Source organism: Hippichthys cyanospilos, chromosome 9 (assembly GCF_059441005.1).
Source record: "Hippichthys cyanospilos isolate Australia breed blue-spotted pipefish chromosome 9, RoL_Hcya_1.0, whole genome shotgun sequence".
In the NCBI taxonomy this organism is placed as follows: Eukaryota; Metazoa; Chordata; class Actinopteri; order Syngnathiformes; family Syngnathidae; genus Hippichthys; species Hippichthys cyanospilos.
The window spans coordinates 8101951-8115305 of record NC_142377.1 but is presented as its reverse complement, the minus strand read 5'-3'; the positions used below and the strand labels follow the sequence as shown (position 1 = coordinate 8115305).

At 41.5% G+C, this 13355-nt stretch overlaps 1 protein-coding gene across 2 annotated transcripts; it reads right to left on the bottom strand.

The window, feature by feature from the left end:
- Positions 1-1219: 1219 nt before the first annotated feature.
- On the bottom strand, positions 1220-13118 carry top1a (DNA topoisomerase Ia). Of its 2 annotated transcripts, none has more exons than XM_088422624.1 (21): positions 12973-13118; positions 12510-12534; positions 10402-10486; positions 10197-10266; positions 9943-9995; positions 9754-9846; positions 9602-9671; positions 8894-8985; positions 8706-8821; positions 8513-8634; positions 8296-8418; positions 7988-8175; positions 7659-7803; positions 6414-6557; positions 6152-6337; positions 5996-6064; positions 5509-5623; positions 5265-5392; positions 3943-4037; positions 3711-3860; positions 1220-3138 (listed from the first exon to the last, which is right to left on the bottom strand). In XM_088422624.1, the coding sequence occupies exons 1-21, from the start codon at positions 13003-13005 to the stop codon at positions 3036-3038; spliced, it is 2205 nt and encodes a 734-aa protein (XP_088278750.1). In that variant the 5' UTR covers positions 13006-13118; the 3' UTR covers positions 1220-3035. The 2 variants fall into 2 exon arrangements, with proteins under 2 accessions (XP_088278750.1, XP_088278749.1); XM_088422623.1 differs by having other exon boundaries at positions 10197-10293; positions 12973-13117.
- Positions 13119-13355: the final 237 nt, after the last annotated feature.

Genomic DNA, 13355 nt, shown 5'->3' with positions numbered 1-13355 from the left:
TCAGCAGCGTTTTGTTATGTGTTTTGTGCCCAAAGTCCACCTTGCAGCGGGGATAAAAACGATGCCAAAAAAACAAAAGCTGTGGGATACTTTTGAAATGATTCTACATTGCTTAGCGCGCCACCTGCTGGCGAATCGCCGACAGTAGCTAAAAAACTGGCAGGAGACGGTAACTCGGCCGGGTTCCATTTTTTTCTTTCCTTTTTACTACAGAACAAGGGAGGAGGAGAGTTAAAATGGGCCTCGAACATGTCTTTGATGGACCGTAGAGTTGTGGATATGATGTATTCATAAAGGTATAAATAACCGGTGTAAGGAAGGAGGGTGACAAAACAAAACGTACAAAGACAATAAATTGTCCGGCGGAGTAAATGATATTTGCCTAATCACCTTGATGCATTGAGTCTCGATCACGTGATGATTTTTTTCCCCTTTCTTTTCGGCAAAAGAGAAAGTGGGTAGCTTGTGGCTCTAAGTTCATAACAGCGTGTTTAGCCGACCTAAAAGAAAATAAAAAGACAGGGCAAAAAGAAACGGCATAACACAAACGGGATATGGTCAATGCTTCAATAAGATTTTCCCGCCGGAATCAAGCTGTAGCTTACTAGCTAGCTAGCTAGCATCACTGAAGAGGCCGATTAATCCCATCGCACATCTCGTTTCTGCCAGCGGTCAAAATGAGCCTCGAAGAACCTAATGTGTGGATTCTTTTGCCCACCTGCGGACCTGTTGAAATGGACTGGTTGTATACTCGCTGTTGAACACAGCAGTGAAAACATTTGGATCTGATCGGCATAGTAAATGTCCAAGGCAATGAAAAAGGCAAGATCGGCTCCTTAAAAAAAATGAGTACAACTTCTTTTGGTCAACAACTCCATGCTAAGTGAAATTTGTGGAATTCACATTTACATGGCAAAGTAGGTACTAGTAATCTAGCATGTTTTTGTGTGTGTGTGTGTGTTGCACACTTGCGTGTAGGGCGGGGGTATGTCAGGGTCGATCCAAGAATCGGCAGGAAGGTCGATATTGTAAGAAAATAGTATCAATCTATTTTATTTCCGTTTCTCATGGGTCTTTCAGTCAATCCTCTTTTTTTGTTTTGGGCCTGTGCATGGGAAATTTGGCACCAGCTGTGCTATAGCAACTTTCATTTGTAGTTACAATATTGTTTAATAATGTTTCAACGCAAAGTTTTGATTCGCACCAGTTTGTAGTCATGTTTCAGGTTTAGAATGTCTTTATTTCGTCGTACAGGCATACAACAAAATTGGGGATTTGAACATTTACCCGAGTGAAGTCCAATCCATGTCTGCCACCCCATATTTTTTTCCACTTTTATCCGTTATTTGTACAGATATCAATATTAGATGTAAAAAATATTCTTCCTATTAATACCAAAATAGCGGAGTTGAGCCAAACAATTGATCCCGCCCAACACAGTTTAAGCACCTACTTTGTTAAACTATGTACTGTTTCGAGACGTTTCACTTATTAACACTGTATTGGACATGAAAATTACAGTATCAATCAATATCTGACCTCAACCATACAGGTAGTGTGCTCTCTACTGGGGACATGTGGTACTGCACCGATCCCAGTCAATTCTATGTGGAGGACATCTTTAGAACGCAATGGCCCGCGCACTCAGAACACAGACTTGCAGACATGCTCCATCTTTTCGGGTAGAATGGATGTCAAAATGACAATTTTGACTTCTGATGGACACAGTCATACATTGAGTGGGCGGGGTCTACCTTTTCACTGAGTTGTAGAAGGTTTAAGCAGCATTAATGGCCAATTTTAAGCACCCAAAGGCAGGTAACGCCAGACGACCTGGTGTGCTACGCCAGGGCACAAAACACGAGACATTTTGTGTGTGTGTAGGGTTTTTATTTATAGTCTTAACCTACAATGAGCATACAACTTAACGTGATCAAAATGCTAGGACAAAAAGGTAAAACAGGAATAGGATGTTGACTTTACAACTACTTACATCAACTTTCCTATCATGAGTGGAATAAAATGAATTCACATTAAAATGTTACATTGCTTGAACCTCATTCTTTACACAATTAGCTACCTAAAATCGTAACAGATTGGTGATTAATTTTTGGCAAAGTTGATATCCCTCACACACTCTTCTCCGACGAGAAACACTTTTCCTTTTACAGACTTAAATACGTTGAGTTCAAGTAACAGGGGCGATTCTTTTCCTCGAAACAAATTAAGTTCGACTCGGATGGAGACTTTGGGGGCTTGAGCGGCGCCGTCAGGGGATGGGGCCTCGCAAGTGACGGGATCAAAAAGATTTGATTCACATTTACACTGAAAAAAAGAAAAAGTCCCTGATTGAAAGGCTGTAAAACATATTCACATTCTGCTTGCTTAAGTCAATGTTAACATGGTTGCAGTGTTCCTCCAACCCCCAAAAGCTTGCCCACTTCGCACACATCTGCATGCTAAACACCACTTTAAATAGTCCAGTTTAAAATAATCACCCTAAAACAGACAGCTTTTAAGGTCGGGGCCCCTAATACATACACGCGTAACACACAGTCGCTCACTCGCACGCACCTCAAGCTCACATTTGTCCATGTCCTCAAAAGGCCTGTGGGTGGTATTAAGGAATTCATTTGATTTGACTATCAAAATATAGATGCATTCATAATACATGAAGGGGCTAAATTAAAAACAGTGAATGAAGATACGATGATACAAAGCTTTTTTTTTTTTTGTTTTTTTTTGCTTAATACACAAGCAATAGGACCACAGAGTTCAAAGTTCAGGCATCGCCATGGGGAGGAAAATGTTGAGGGGGGGCGAGGGGGTCATCCAACTACTGGCACTACGCCTTGATGCTCAGTTCAGCTTTATGCCTGATCGCAGATCAGATGTTCGACTACCACTCAAATGTGGCCTCATCTCATCTTTTTTTTTCCTGCCAAAACCTTATCGGGTCTGTCCATCAAGAAAAATTCATTATTGTAAAAACAAGTATCCGATTAAAAAGTAGAGTTAAAACCACAACCTGGAATTTAAAATTCAAAGTCCTCGTCTGCCATGTCGATGGCCCAGGCGAACTTCTCGCGCTGGGTTTTGTTGTAGATCTTCTCCACGGGAATGCCCCACTTCTTACACCTGGCGAGGAGAAACCAAAGTCAACAGGCCGCAAGCATTTAAGAATTACTGTAATTCTCCAAATGGAGGACGCCACTGTGGCTAGGATGCACCTTTAATTTTGAGGTCAAACGCCGGAATATTCGGTTACTGTGTATAGGACGCACCAAGAGTTGGGCGACAGTGTAAAAACTATAGCAAAACGGAATAAATGTATCTTTTGTAAATCTTTCATATTTTCTCATTCTAATCCCTAAATTACATATTTGTTGTGGATGAAGTATGTCAGATTCCTCACTCTGTGAGCGGGTCAATGAACGCAGCGCGACCCGGCTGCTGACAGCCAACTGACGTCCGCCTTCTACCTGGTACTGTAATTATTGAAGTAAAAATATGGCGGATGCGAAAACACACATCTGTGTGTCAAAACTGCAATTATGTGCTGACAATCGATCAATCTTCCTCAAATGTGTCGAATAAAAAAGGAAAATTCTAATCTTTAAATTATTGTTCATAGGTTTCACCCATCATTTTTGGGAGAAAAAAAAGTGTCTTACATTGGGGGGAAATATATATTTTTTTTAATCACTTACCAAGCCACAGAAATTCGAGGGTCAAGATAGTTGAGCTTTGAGGTACCGAGCGCAATCTGCTTGTTCTCTTCGCGATCGGTCGCCTGCACTTCTAGCTTCATCAGCTGCTCTTCTATCCTCTGGACGGCCTTCTTCTTGGTCTCCACGGCCCTGCGCGGTCAAAACCCGCCGTTATAACGTACGAGGCTGCTGACAGAAGCGAACATATGCGCTGCAGGTGAAGTCCACTCACTTCTTTGATTTTTCATCCTTCCGTACTTTGGCATCCGCCTTGGCGCTCTTCAGCTCTCTTTTGGCATCCGTTAGCTGGTCCCTTTTAGCTTCGATCTGAGACAAAGTGGACATTTCAGTAAACACGGCGTGGTCATGTTCCCGGGCTCTTGGCATGGATAAACAGATGAAGGGGGAAAAACAAAAACAAAAACAAAAAAGTGTCGATCCCCCCCAATAGAAGTACCCTCAAGAATATATTTTTTTCAGGCAATTACTTCATAACTAACAAAGGATGTTTTGATGGGGAAACTGCCATATCTGAAACTTCACAACGGTATTTGTTGTGGTCTCACTTAAGACCACAGGTGGCGAACTCCAGTCGAGGGCCGGTATCCTGCATGTTTTCAAACACACCTGATTCAAACGATTAGGATCATTTTTCAAGCTCCTGTAGAGCTTGCTAATAGGCTATCATGCAGGATGGCAGCCCTCGAGGACTGGAGTTCGACACTTACGACCTAAGACGAATTTTATTCACTAACTCTAGAAGATGTTTTGTATAACAAAGTTATATTTTTGACCTAACCTGTTGGGAGAATTGCATCACGATGTGCATCAATGTCAAACTTAAAGGCATACAATGTTTTGCAAAAAAAATTGCTCATGTGCCAACTAATTAGCTTTTAATATGAAAAACATAATTATATTATTTTCATAACGTAATACATTCAGAAACATCACATGGTATTTGCCGATTCCTCCAGATACCTTGTCAAAACCTTATCCCACTGAGATGTGGACATTTGAAAGTATTGAAAGCGCATTTGCTTTCCTTGGTCATTTTTTTTTTCGTGTTGCCATTATGAACATGTTCAATATTTCCCAAAGACACAAAACTAGAAAGGGGGAAAATGAAGCATTATAAAGCATTTAGGATTTTCCTTTTCTTAGTCCTCTTGATCAGGCATGTGCAAAGCCGGTCCTCTTGCATGTTTTTGAGATTTCTGCCCTCCCAACACAGCTGATTCAAACGATCAGCTCATCAGCAAGCTCTGCAGAAGCTTGATAATAATCTTGATCATTTGAATCAGCAGCATTGGATGATAGAAACTTCTAAAACATGCAGGGCTAGCGGCTTTGGACATGCCTGATCAAGAGGACTAAGAAAAACGCATTCTATTTCCATTGCATCGTTAAATCAAGAACCACCGAGAGGAGCCCAAAAAAAAAGTCCAAAGCTACAAGTATGAAACCTAAATCAGCAAAAAGAAAACCCGCATGCTTGTAAAGCACATCCTACGTGACGTATAGAACGAAAGAACATAATCTCTCTTTGCCAACCTTCGTCATCAGGTTTTGCATGGACTTCTCAAACGTCTTAGGTGGAGCCCTCTGGTGGTTACACAAGATGGCCACGGCTCTGTTGGCCCTGTTGTAGGACAGGATCTTGGCCGGAACGTTCTCTTCCACTGGAGAGCCAACAGCGCCAACGGTGATTTGACAGTGACAAAATAGACGCATTGACTTAAAGAGAGTCCCGTCATTGATCCGCTCGGGATTTTTCAGCCTAGGTTCGGCAGCGTACCATTTGTGAGCTCTTTGAGCTGCTGTTGCAAGGTGATTGATGCGTTGTATGTACGGAAAACTTTGGCTGTCAGACCATCCATCAGCTCCTGAAGGTGCTTGTTGAGAATCGAAGTCTGACAAAACAAAATGAACGACGTGAACAAGAGGCCATCCTTCCAAATAATAAGAAGTCTTTGGCTTCTGACGGATGAGTTTGTGCGGTTCGGTTAGCTCGGCCATAAACTACGACGAGTGTCCAAATTTGGGTTATGACAAACATCCCTCAAAGCTCGAACTGTTTCTGGACTTTAAACATATCAAATGAGTTCAAAATCGGGTTATGTATTCTACTGTTGTAAGGCAGGGCCTGTTGCACCGGATTGTGGCATCAATCATGATTAATTAACTTGTGCTTGGATGTGTATGACAATGCTGAAATGTTGCATGGCATCTTGAAAGCGGCTGCGGTTAAACTCCAAGGTACAACTGCATATTTGGGCGCTTACGTTCAGGCGATCAAACAGGTCGTCATCTGGCTCTTTGTTTTCCATGAACAACTGAAGGTTTTTGAAAACCTAAAAGAGAAACAACAAACATGAATCGGTTTGCAGCAAGGCCGTCTGTTTTGTTTTGTTTTTTTTCACGCCGCCATTTTTCCTCACCCTTTTTTCCACAGGGACTTTGTTATAATATCGGATGGAATCTTTACCCAGGAAGTCAAACTCCACCACATACTCCTGACCGTCGTTCTCTGGATAGAGCTTGAGGTGTTCCACTCTCAAGGAGCAGCAGCCAACCGTGTCGGCCGTCTCTCCTTCCTCCTTCTCGTTACCTGCTCTCAGCGCCAGCTGCGCCACGCAAAACCAAGCGGGCATTTGAGGCGGCCGTCGCCTTTCACCCCAGAGGTACGTACGCGGCGCTCACCTTGTCGATGAAGTAAAGCGCTACGGCCCTCTGTCGGATTCGCATCTCCTTGGACTTCCAGTCCTCGCGATATTGGGTCCTGATGCGGTCCACGCATTTCTTTAGTCTGCGCGCCGTTTCGTACTTTTGCCAGTCCTTCTCTCCCTGCACACAGATAAACAATTCTTAACTAGGAAATAAGTAGGGCAAATGGCTTGACCTATTACAATCATCATAGTAGCAGGAATGACAAAGTACGATAATGGAAATGGAAAAGAACGACCAAGTCACATGCCCACTGCTCTTCCTAGTAATAATCTGAGCTAGTTGATTTTTTTTTTCCTCTAAGATTTGTGTCAGCATTTGAAACACGATGCTAATTTTGACCCATTGAAATTTGTGTTCTGTTCACTTCCCCAAGCAGACTTACATTCCACACACAGCTTAGATGATAAAAAGAGAGGAGAAAGTTGAAAACTTAAAGTTATACTGTACACCAGTGGAACTAATTTAAAAGGCATTCAGAGCAGATTTCCAATTGGCAATAACCATCCCAAAAACTGCCGCCCAATACACGTCTCAATTTCTACAGAATGCTTCATCTAATTTTCAAAATTATTTTTGAGTTGTCACCTGGAGTCGATGTGGCCTTTCCAAACACACTTTACATTTTGACAGATTTTCTTCCTTTAAAAAATCTGGTCACGTTGCTAATTATAGCCCCGAAGAGAAATGACAAAATGAAAACGCAAACAGATGGTCCCACATGGTACACTATTAGGCAGTGGTTCTGAAAATTCTTTCAATGAGGCAGCTCAAGTGAATATTTTCAGCCAACTACACAACTCACCAGCGCAAAAGCATTTTTTAATTTTATTCTTTTTAGTGCTGCGCCAGCCATATCTGTTTAAACTTTGGTGGTACTGGTATATCTCGGTGTATTTTATTGAACTCCAAAAGATAGATTGTAAAACATCCGTTTTTATTTCCCGTCTGATTGAAAATTGAGTCACCAATGACAAAAGCATATTTGTATAAAACTTAAAAAGAAACAAGGGAACCGCTATTTTGCAAAGGATACAATGACACACTAGCAATTGGTTGATTCATGATCCAATTAATTTGCCCACAATCAAAAAAAAAAAAATGAAGGTAGATTTGTCGATACCCGCAAAAACCTTGTTAAAATTTCACACGGCGCCCAAAGCACCTTCACATACTCCACTTTGCCCCCCTTCCACCAGTGCAACTCTGGTTTTAGCTTACCTTAATCCTCGAGCTAGGGTTCAACATGATGTACTTGATGGAGCCTTGGATGTTCTCAGTCCACGACACCAGCCAGGTCACCTTGTTGTCATGACGAACCTCTTTCCACTTTGTGCCCGGAGGAGGCTGCGGGTGCTTGGAGTCTCTGTGAGCAGTCAATAAATACGGGCCGTTCAGAAAGTTACTCAGCACTTGGCTATTTAATCACCTGACCTGTTTCAATATAGAATAAGATGTCTGTTTCATGGAAAAAGAAGCACACAGTGACTTTCCAAGGACCCTGTAGTGAACCGCACTACTGGCCAAAAAGGCCCGGCAGCACTACTAACTTGCTGCAGTTGATGATGATGTCTTTCGGTCTGATCCGACGTTTAAGCATTCCCATCTTGGGATGGTCTCCGCGGCCGCGGAACAGGCCAGGGGGCTCGATGCGGAAGTTGGCAATACGCTCCCTGTGGTTGTCCATGATGCAGAAGCCGTATTCTTGCAAGAGGCGTTCGTTTTCCTCTTTGATTTTCTATGAGTGTCAAAAACATCAATCAGTACCAAAAAAAAAAAGATCTAAATATATCAATAATGCTAACGGACAGACTTCATGTCGGTTCCAAACGTGCCAATAAACGTCTTAGAAGTTTACCAATTTTTCTTCCTTGGACTTGGCTTTTCTGGCTTCACTCTGAGCCTTGAAGTACTCTGACATCTCAGTGAAGTTGCACTTCTTCAAGTCTGTGATTTTCGCCTTTTCATCTGCCGTCATTTCCTTAATTGGGTAAAAAAAATAAAATAAAAAAGCCTATTAATCCAGAAAGATCGGAGAAGCTGTCACAAGACAACTTGGCACGTTTTCCACCTACTTTCCGCCAATCTTTAAAAAAGTTTTTTCGAAAGATATCCTTAGTGGTGTACTCGTGGTCCAGCATTTTGGCAAAGAATGTGGCCACCTCTTCCGCCTCCGGGCTGAGCTTCATTGGTTTACCTTCGAGATCAAAAGACGCGTCGGTCAGCCGGCTCGAAGTGCTGTGACTTCATCCGACGAATGTTTCTTACCATCGTAGTAGAAGTTGACATTGCTAGGGAGGGGCTCATATGGAGGTGCAAACACAGGCCCTTTGTGCTCCAGAAATTTCCACTTGACACCATCTGTGTATCTCTCCTCTTCCCACCTGGAATCAGCGGCAAAATGTATAAAAACGCATGAAAGAATCACAGCACAGCTATTCGCAGCACCGACTAACCATTTCCACTTCTCTTCTGGTTCCTTCTTTGCTTTCTTTTTTCCATCAGCAGTTTCTCCTTTTTTATCTTTTGTCTTTTTAGGCTTAATGTCCTAAAGAAAAGGGAAGCGGAAATTAAATGAGTTGGCCCAACCCAAACTGCAATTCACGTCCAGTAAGTAGAGAGAGACTGATTGAAACACATTATGCAAAATCTAACTCACTTAGAGACCACATGTAACATGAAGAAGAAGAAGAAAAAAAAAAATCTAAATAAGCTCAAGAGTTACAGATAAAAGGGGATCAGGACCTTTCAAAGTCATTGTGCAATTTATTAATTTTATTACTGGAAAAAAACTATTAAAACATCCCCACTGATAAGATTTATGACTAGGCAGTAAAAAAAAAAAAAAATGCTGTTAAAATGGAAGCTGTTGAAGGGCAAGCTACAGTTAAAAAACAAAAAACAAAAAAAAAAAAACACTTCCTTTCGGTAAACAGAATGCATTGCATGGCGCAGTTAGTGAAGCTATATGGGTAGTAGATCTTGTCAATATTAGTGTGTTACCAGCAGTTGAATGGGTGTCATCTATGTTGCCCTAAGTATTTTTTTTTTTTTAACTGACTAGTTTGTGTGTAGTGACATCCAAGACGATGTTTTGCAAAGTCTCCAGAGTCTGATTAAAAATTAAATAAATAATAAAGAATTGCTCACGCTTATATACTTACATCAATTTGTTTCCTTTTCTTGTCCTTCTTGTCATTTTCTGTCTTTACTTTTTTGGGCTTGAAATCATAACTGAAACATGAACATTAAAAACATGTTAACTGAAAAAGCCAACCAAGCCGATGATATGGTAAGTATAGTTTTGGTCACTCACTCATCATCATCATCCCGCTCTCTCTTTAGAGACTTCTCAAGTTTAGGGGAGTGGTAAAAGTCCTCGTCAGGCTCACTTTTCACATGTGGGGGGCTGCAACAGAATAAAAACACATTCAACCCAATGTATAAACATTGATGTTCTGTGCATGCAGCGCATCCCATTGAAACAGAACCCGAGCGTAAATACCTGGCAAATCCATTCTCTTTCTCCTTTTTGATTTTACCATCAAGGACTTTAATCTGTGAAGGTTACAAACGTTTATATATCAGTGATTATCTTCAAAACGTTTTTTGTATTATTACTGCCTTCTGTGCAAGAAAAATAGGCAAGCCGTCACTGCTTTAAATCTCCTTAGTTGATATTATTCAACAGTTCACATGTTCAGAGCAATTTGAAGATTATGTGAGAAAAACGGGCTTAATATCCTTGCAAAGACCCACCTTCTTCTCCTTGTGCTTGTCTTTAAATTTGTCTGTGCTTCCATCTTTGTGCTTCATCTTGTCTTTATCTCTGTGTTTTTTGTCAGAGGAGTGGTCACTGATCGATCAGTAAATAAATAAACACATTTAGAGATCAGATTGAGGGGGACAAACTGCATTGGATATCGCCCAAATCATAAAGGTGTGCATTTTCAAAATTAATCACCTGTTGCCATGCTTTAGTTTCTCCCGTTCTTTATCTTTCTTGTGGTCCTTGTGTTTATGTTCTTTAGATTTATGCCTGTGGGAGTCTACAAAAAAAAAGCAGGTATCGGAATTGTGCCAGGGCAGTGGCAAAATATAGTTGCAGTTTTTGTATTCCGTATGACCATGCACACAGGTTTTTTTTTTCCTGAAGCAAAAATACTCATTTCAAATCAATGATGCAATCACACAGTACCCTCTTGTGGCATCAACAACCATTGTTTGAGATAATATGAAATGGTGACAGGTCATTACATGCCTTGTTACACCCCCCCAATACCTTGTCTCCTCTTGCCCTACTTTTCAGCTAAGACACAGATGTCATTTTAGCATCACGGATGAATAAAAGCAGACAGCAATGAGTTTTCGGGTGGGTCAACATTTCTAAAGCCGATGGTGCTGATGAGAAAAAAATGGTTTTTGAATATTTCTTTAAAATTTGGATTGGACCACCTTCGTAAAGACAAAATCACCATATGTCAATTTATTCACATAAATAAACGATTAAACACTGTAGGTGGGCGAACTCATTAAAAATACTTGAGTATGTGTTTGTCTAATAAGTTCAGCAAGCACTTTTAAAAGGGGAAAATTATTAAAATCTTAATATGGACTGTAAGCGACACAATTAGCTAAACTCATAACGCGCTATCATGAAGCTTAGACTTATTACAAACACAGTAAACTCAGGTTTCTAAGTCCCATTTTGATGACCTTCATAGTTTTAACAAACATGTGTATGCATTGTTCAGGCCACACATTTATTTATACAAATTATTGTCCAAACTAAGGTGTTGAAAGAGCTTGCCCTTTTTCACAATGCAATGTTAATGTTTGAACAAACTTGCAATTTAGGGGTCTTCTGAAAAGTGATGATTTTGTCGGTAGGAGCAGGCCACCTGACTTCAGCCATCTCAGGCTATGAGTATAAGCTACAATGTTACATTAACTTTTGTTTGCAGAGTCTCAGATCTTTTACTTCAGCTTTCGGTCCCGAAAACCTTCACTCGGAAACTCAAAAACTCTCGTTGTTCTATCGTTTAAGATGAAACAATGATCTATTATTGGATTTACATTTATTTTTTGTTTTACATGGGATTAGAACTGACTTAATTTTCATTCCGCAAAGAGTAAATCTGTAACTGTTCAGTGTTCTGTCATGTGTATGCCATTACACTGGATTTATGTGAATCATGCCTAGATTCTTGACCAGATCAAAATTGAACACCAAACTTAGGTCTCAATGGGGCTTTATTTATTTATTTTTTATTATTAAACAAATGTTTCAATTGTGTGACAATCCATTTGTCTCCCAAAAATACAATTCCATCTCGGACCAGTGTCAATTTTATGACAAAACGCCTATAAACCTTTCACATTCTTAATTTATTTGTACAATTTAGAACACGTTGATGAAGCTAAATAAAAGGTCTGAAATAGTGCATTTTGAAATCCCACACGTTGGGAAAAACGTTGTCCAAAGCTTCACGCTGTCAAAAGTTACCGGTACTTTCTCCAGGGCGAGCGGAAAACGAAGCCCCTGTGATCGGAAGCCTAATTGAAGCGTCGTCAATAAATAAGCTATCGCTGGTCACATCGTGTTCCCGACTGTAGCGCGGCGGAGGCGAGATGGGGCGCCCTCCCAGCCACGAACACCTCTGAGGCGAGGCACCGAGCTTGGGTTCAGCTTGCAGTAGTCAGGCCGCTGCGCCGAAAAAGAAAATGGCGCAGAGACTAAGTCCTCAACCCCCAAACCCTCACTTTCAGCTGGAAATTTCGCCCGCTCAACGTCACCGACGGCTGCATCCAGCACGGGAAATCGGTAAAACACCCCTAGCTCTGTCCGAATCCGCATTCGAACCAACGATGTGATTTTCCGACGAGCTGTAGCAAGACCTCCCTTTTGAACAATAGACGCTTGTGAGTGAAAGAGAGGACTTAGTCTCTGGACGCCATTTCTGTCCTCTGCTCTAAACTAATCCCATGTTGTAATTTATCAACGGAGACCCGTGCAAATGAGACGAAAAACATTGTAATCGTCATGTGTGTAAGAAACGTTAACACGCTTACCGTTGACCCGAGAGCCACAGTCGATCTGAAATATATTAGAAAACAGACAAGGGTTACATACGCTACAAGCTAACCAGCCGGCGGCTAACTAACTTTGAACTTGCTGGATGGCGAATCGGCTGTCTCTTAGCTTCTAAGCTAGCTCAGCTAACGTGGCTACGCTGCCTGGTAATATGATTTAGCGGCTAATACCTACACTGCTAACGCCACAGTAAATCCATCTCTATTCGAGTAAGCATCGAAGCGCATGCTTTGCCAGCACGCTGCCGCGTCTTCAATCGCAAATACCGATAAACTGTCAACGCATTATTCTTATTAACGAAACCATCAGACTTGGACACACTCGGCCAACGCGCCGCTTACAGTTAGCCAAGTTACCCTGTCAAGCCAAACAAATTCAATGATGGTAAGCGTGTACGCGTAAAACATTGATGGCGGCGACCCGAAATGTGCTCGGCGTTACCTGGTCCTCGTTGTGGGAATGATCCCCACTCATTTCCTAAGCGGCGACTGACAAAAAAAAATAAAAATGACAAACGTGAGGCTTAACCACACACCGGCGAGCAGCAGCAGCAAGCAGAATGAAGAAAGGACTAAGCGCTGAAGGGCTAAGTGTCGTTTGGAGAATAGTGCGCATGCGCCACTTTTAAATGGTTAGCTAGCAGCGTGGCTCCTCCTTTTGGAGGAACGTGTTGCTTTTCAGCTGCGGCGCTGAGTTCACGCTAGCTGGGCTTTTAGTTCTAGCCGCAGAACAGGCAAGTAGGAAATCGGTTGAACGGATTGTTTCCTTAAAATAATAAAAAAAATAGGAAAACATTAACATGTGTTAAAAGAATGATAACCCCC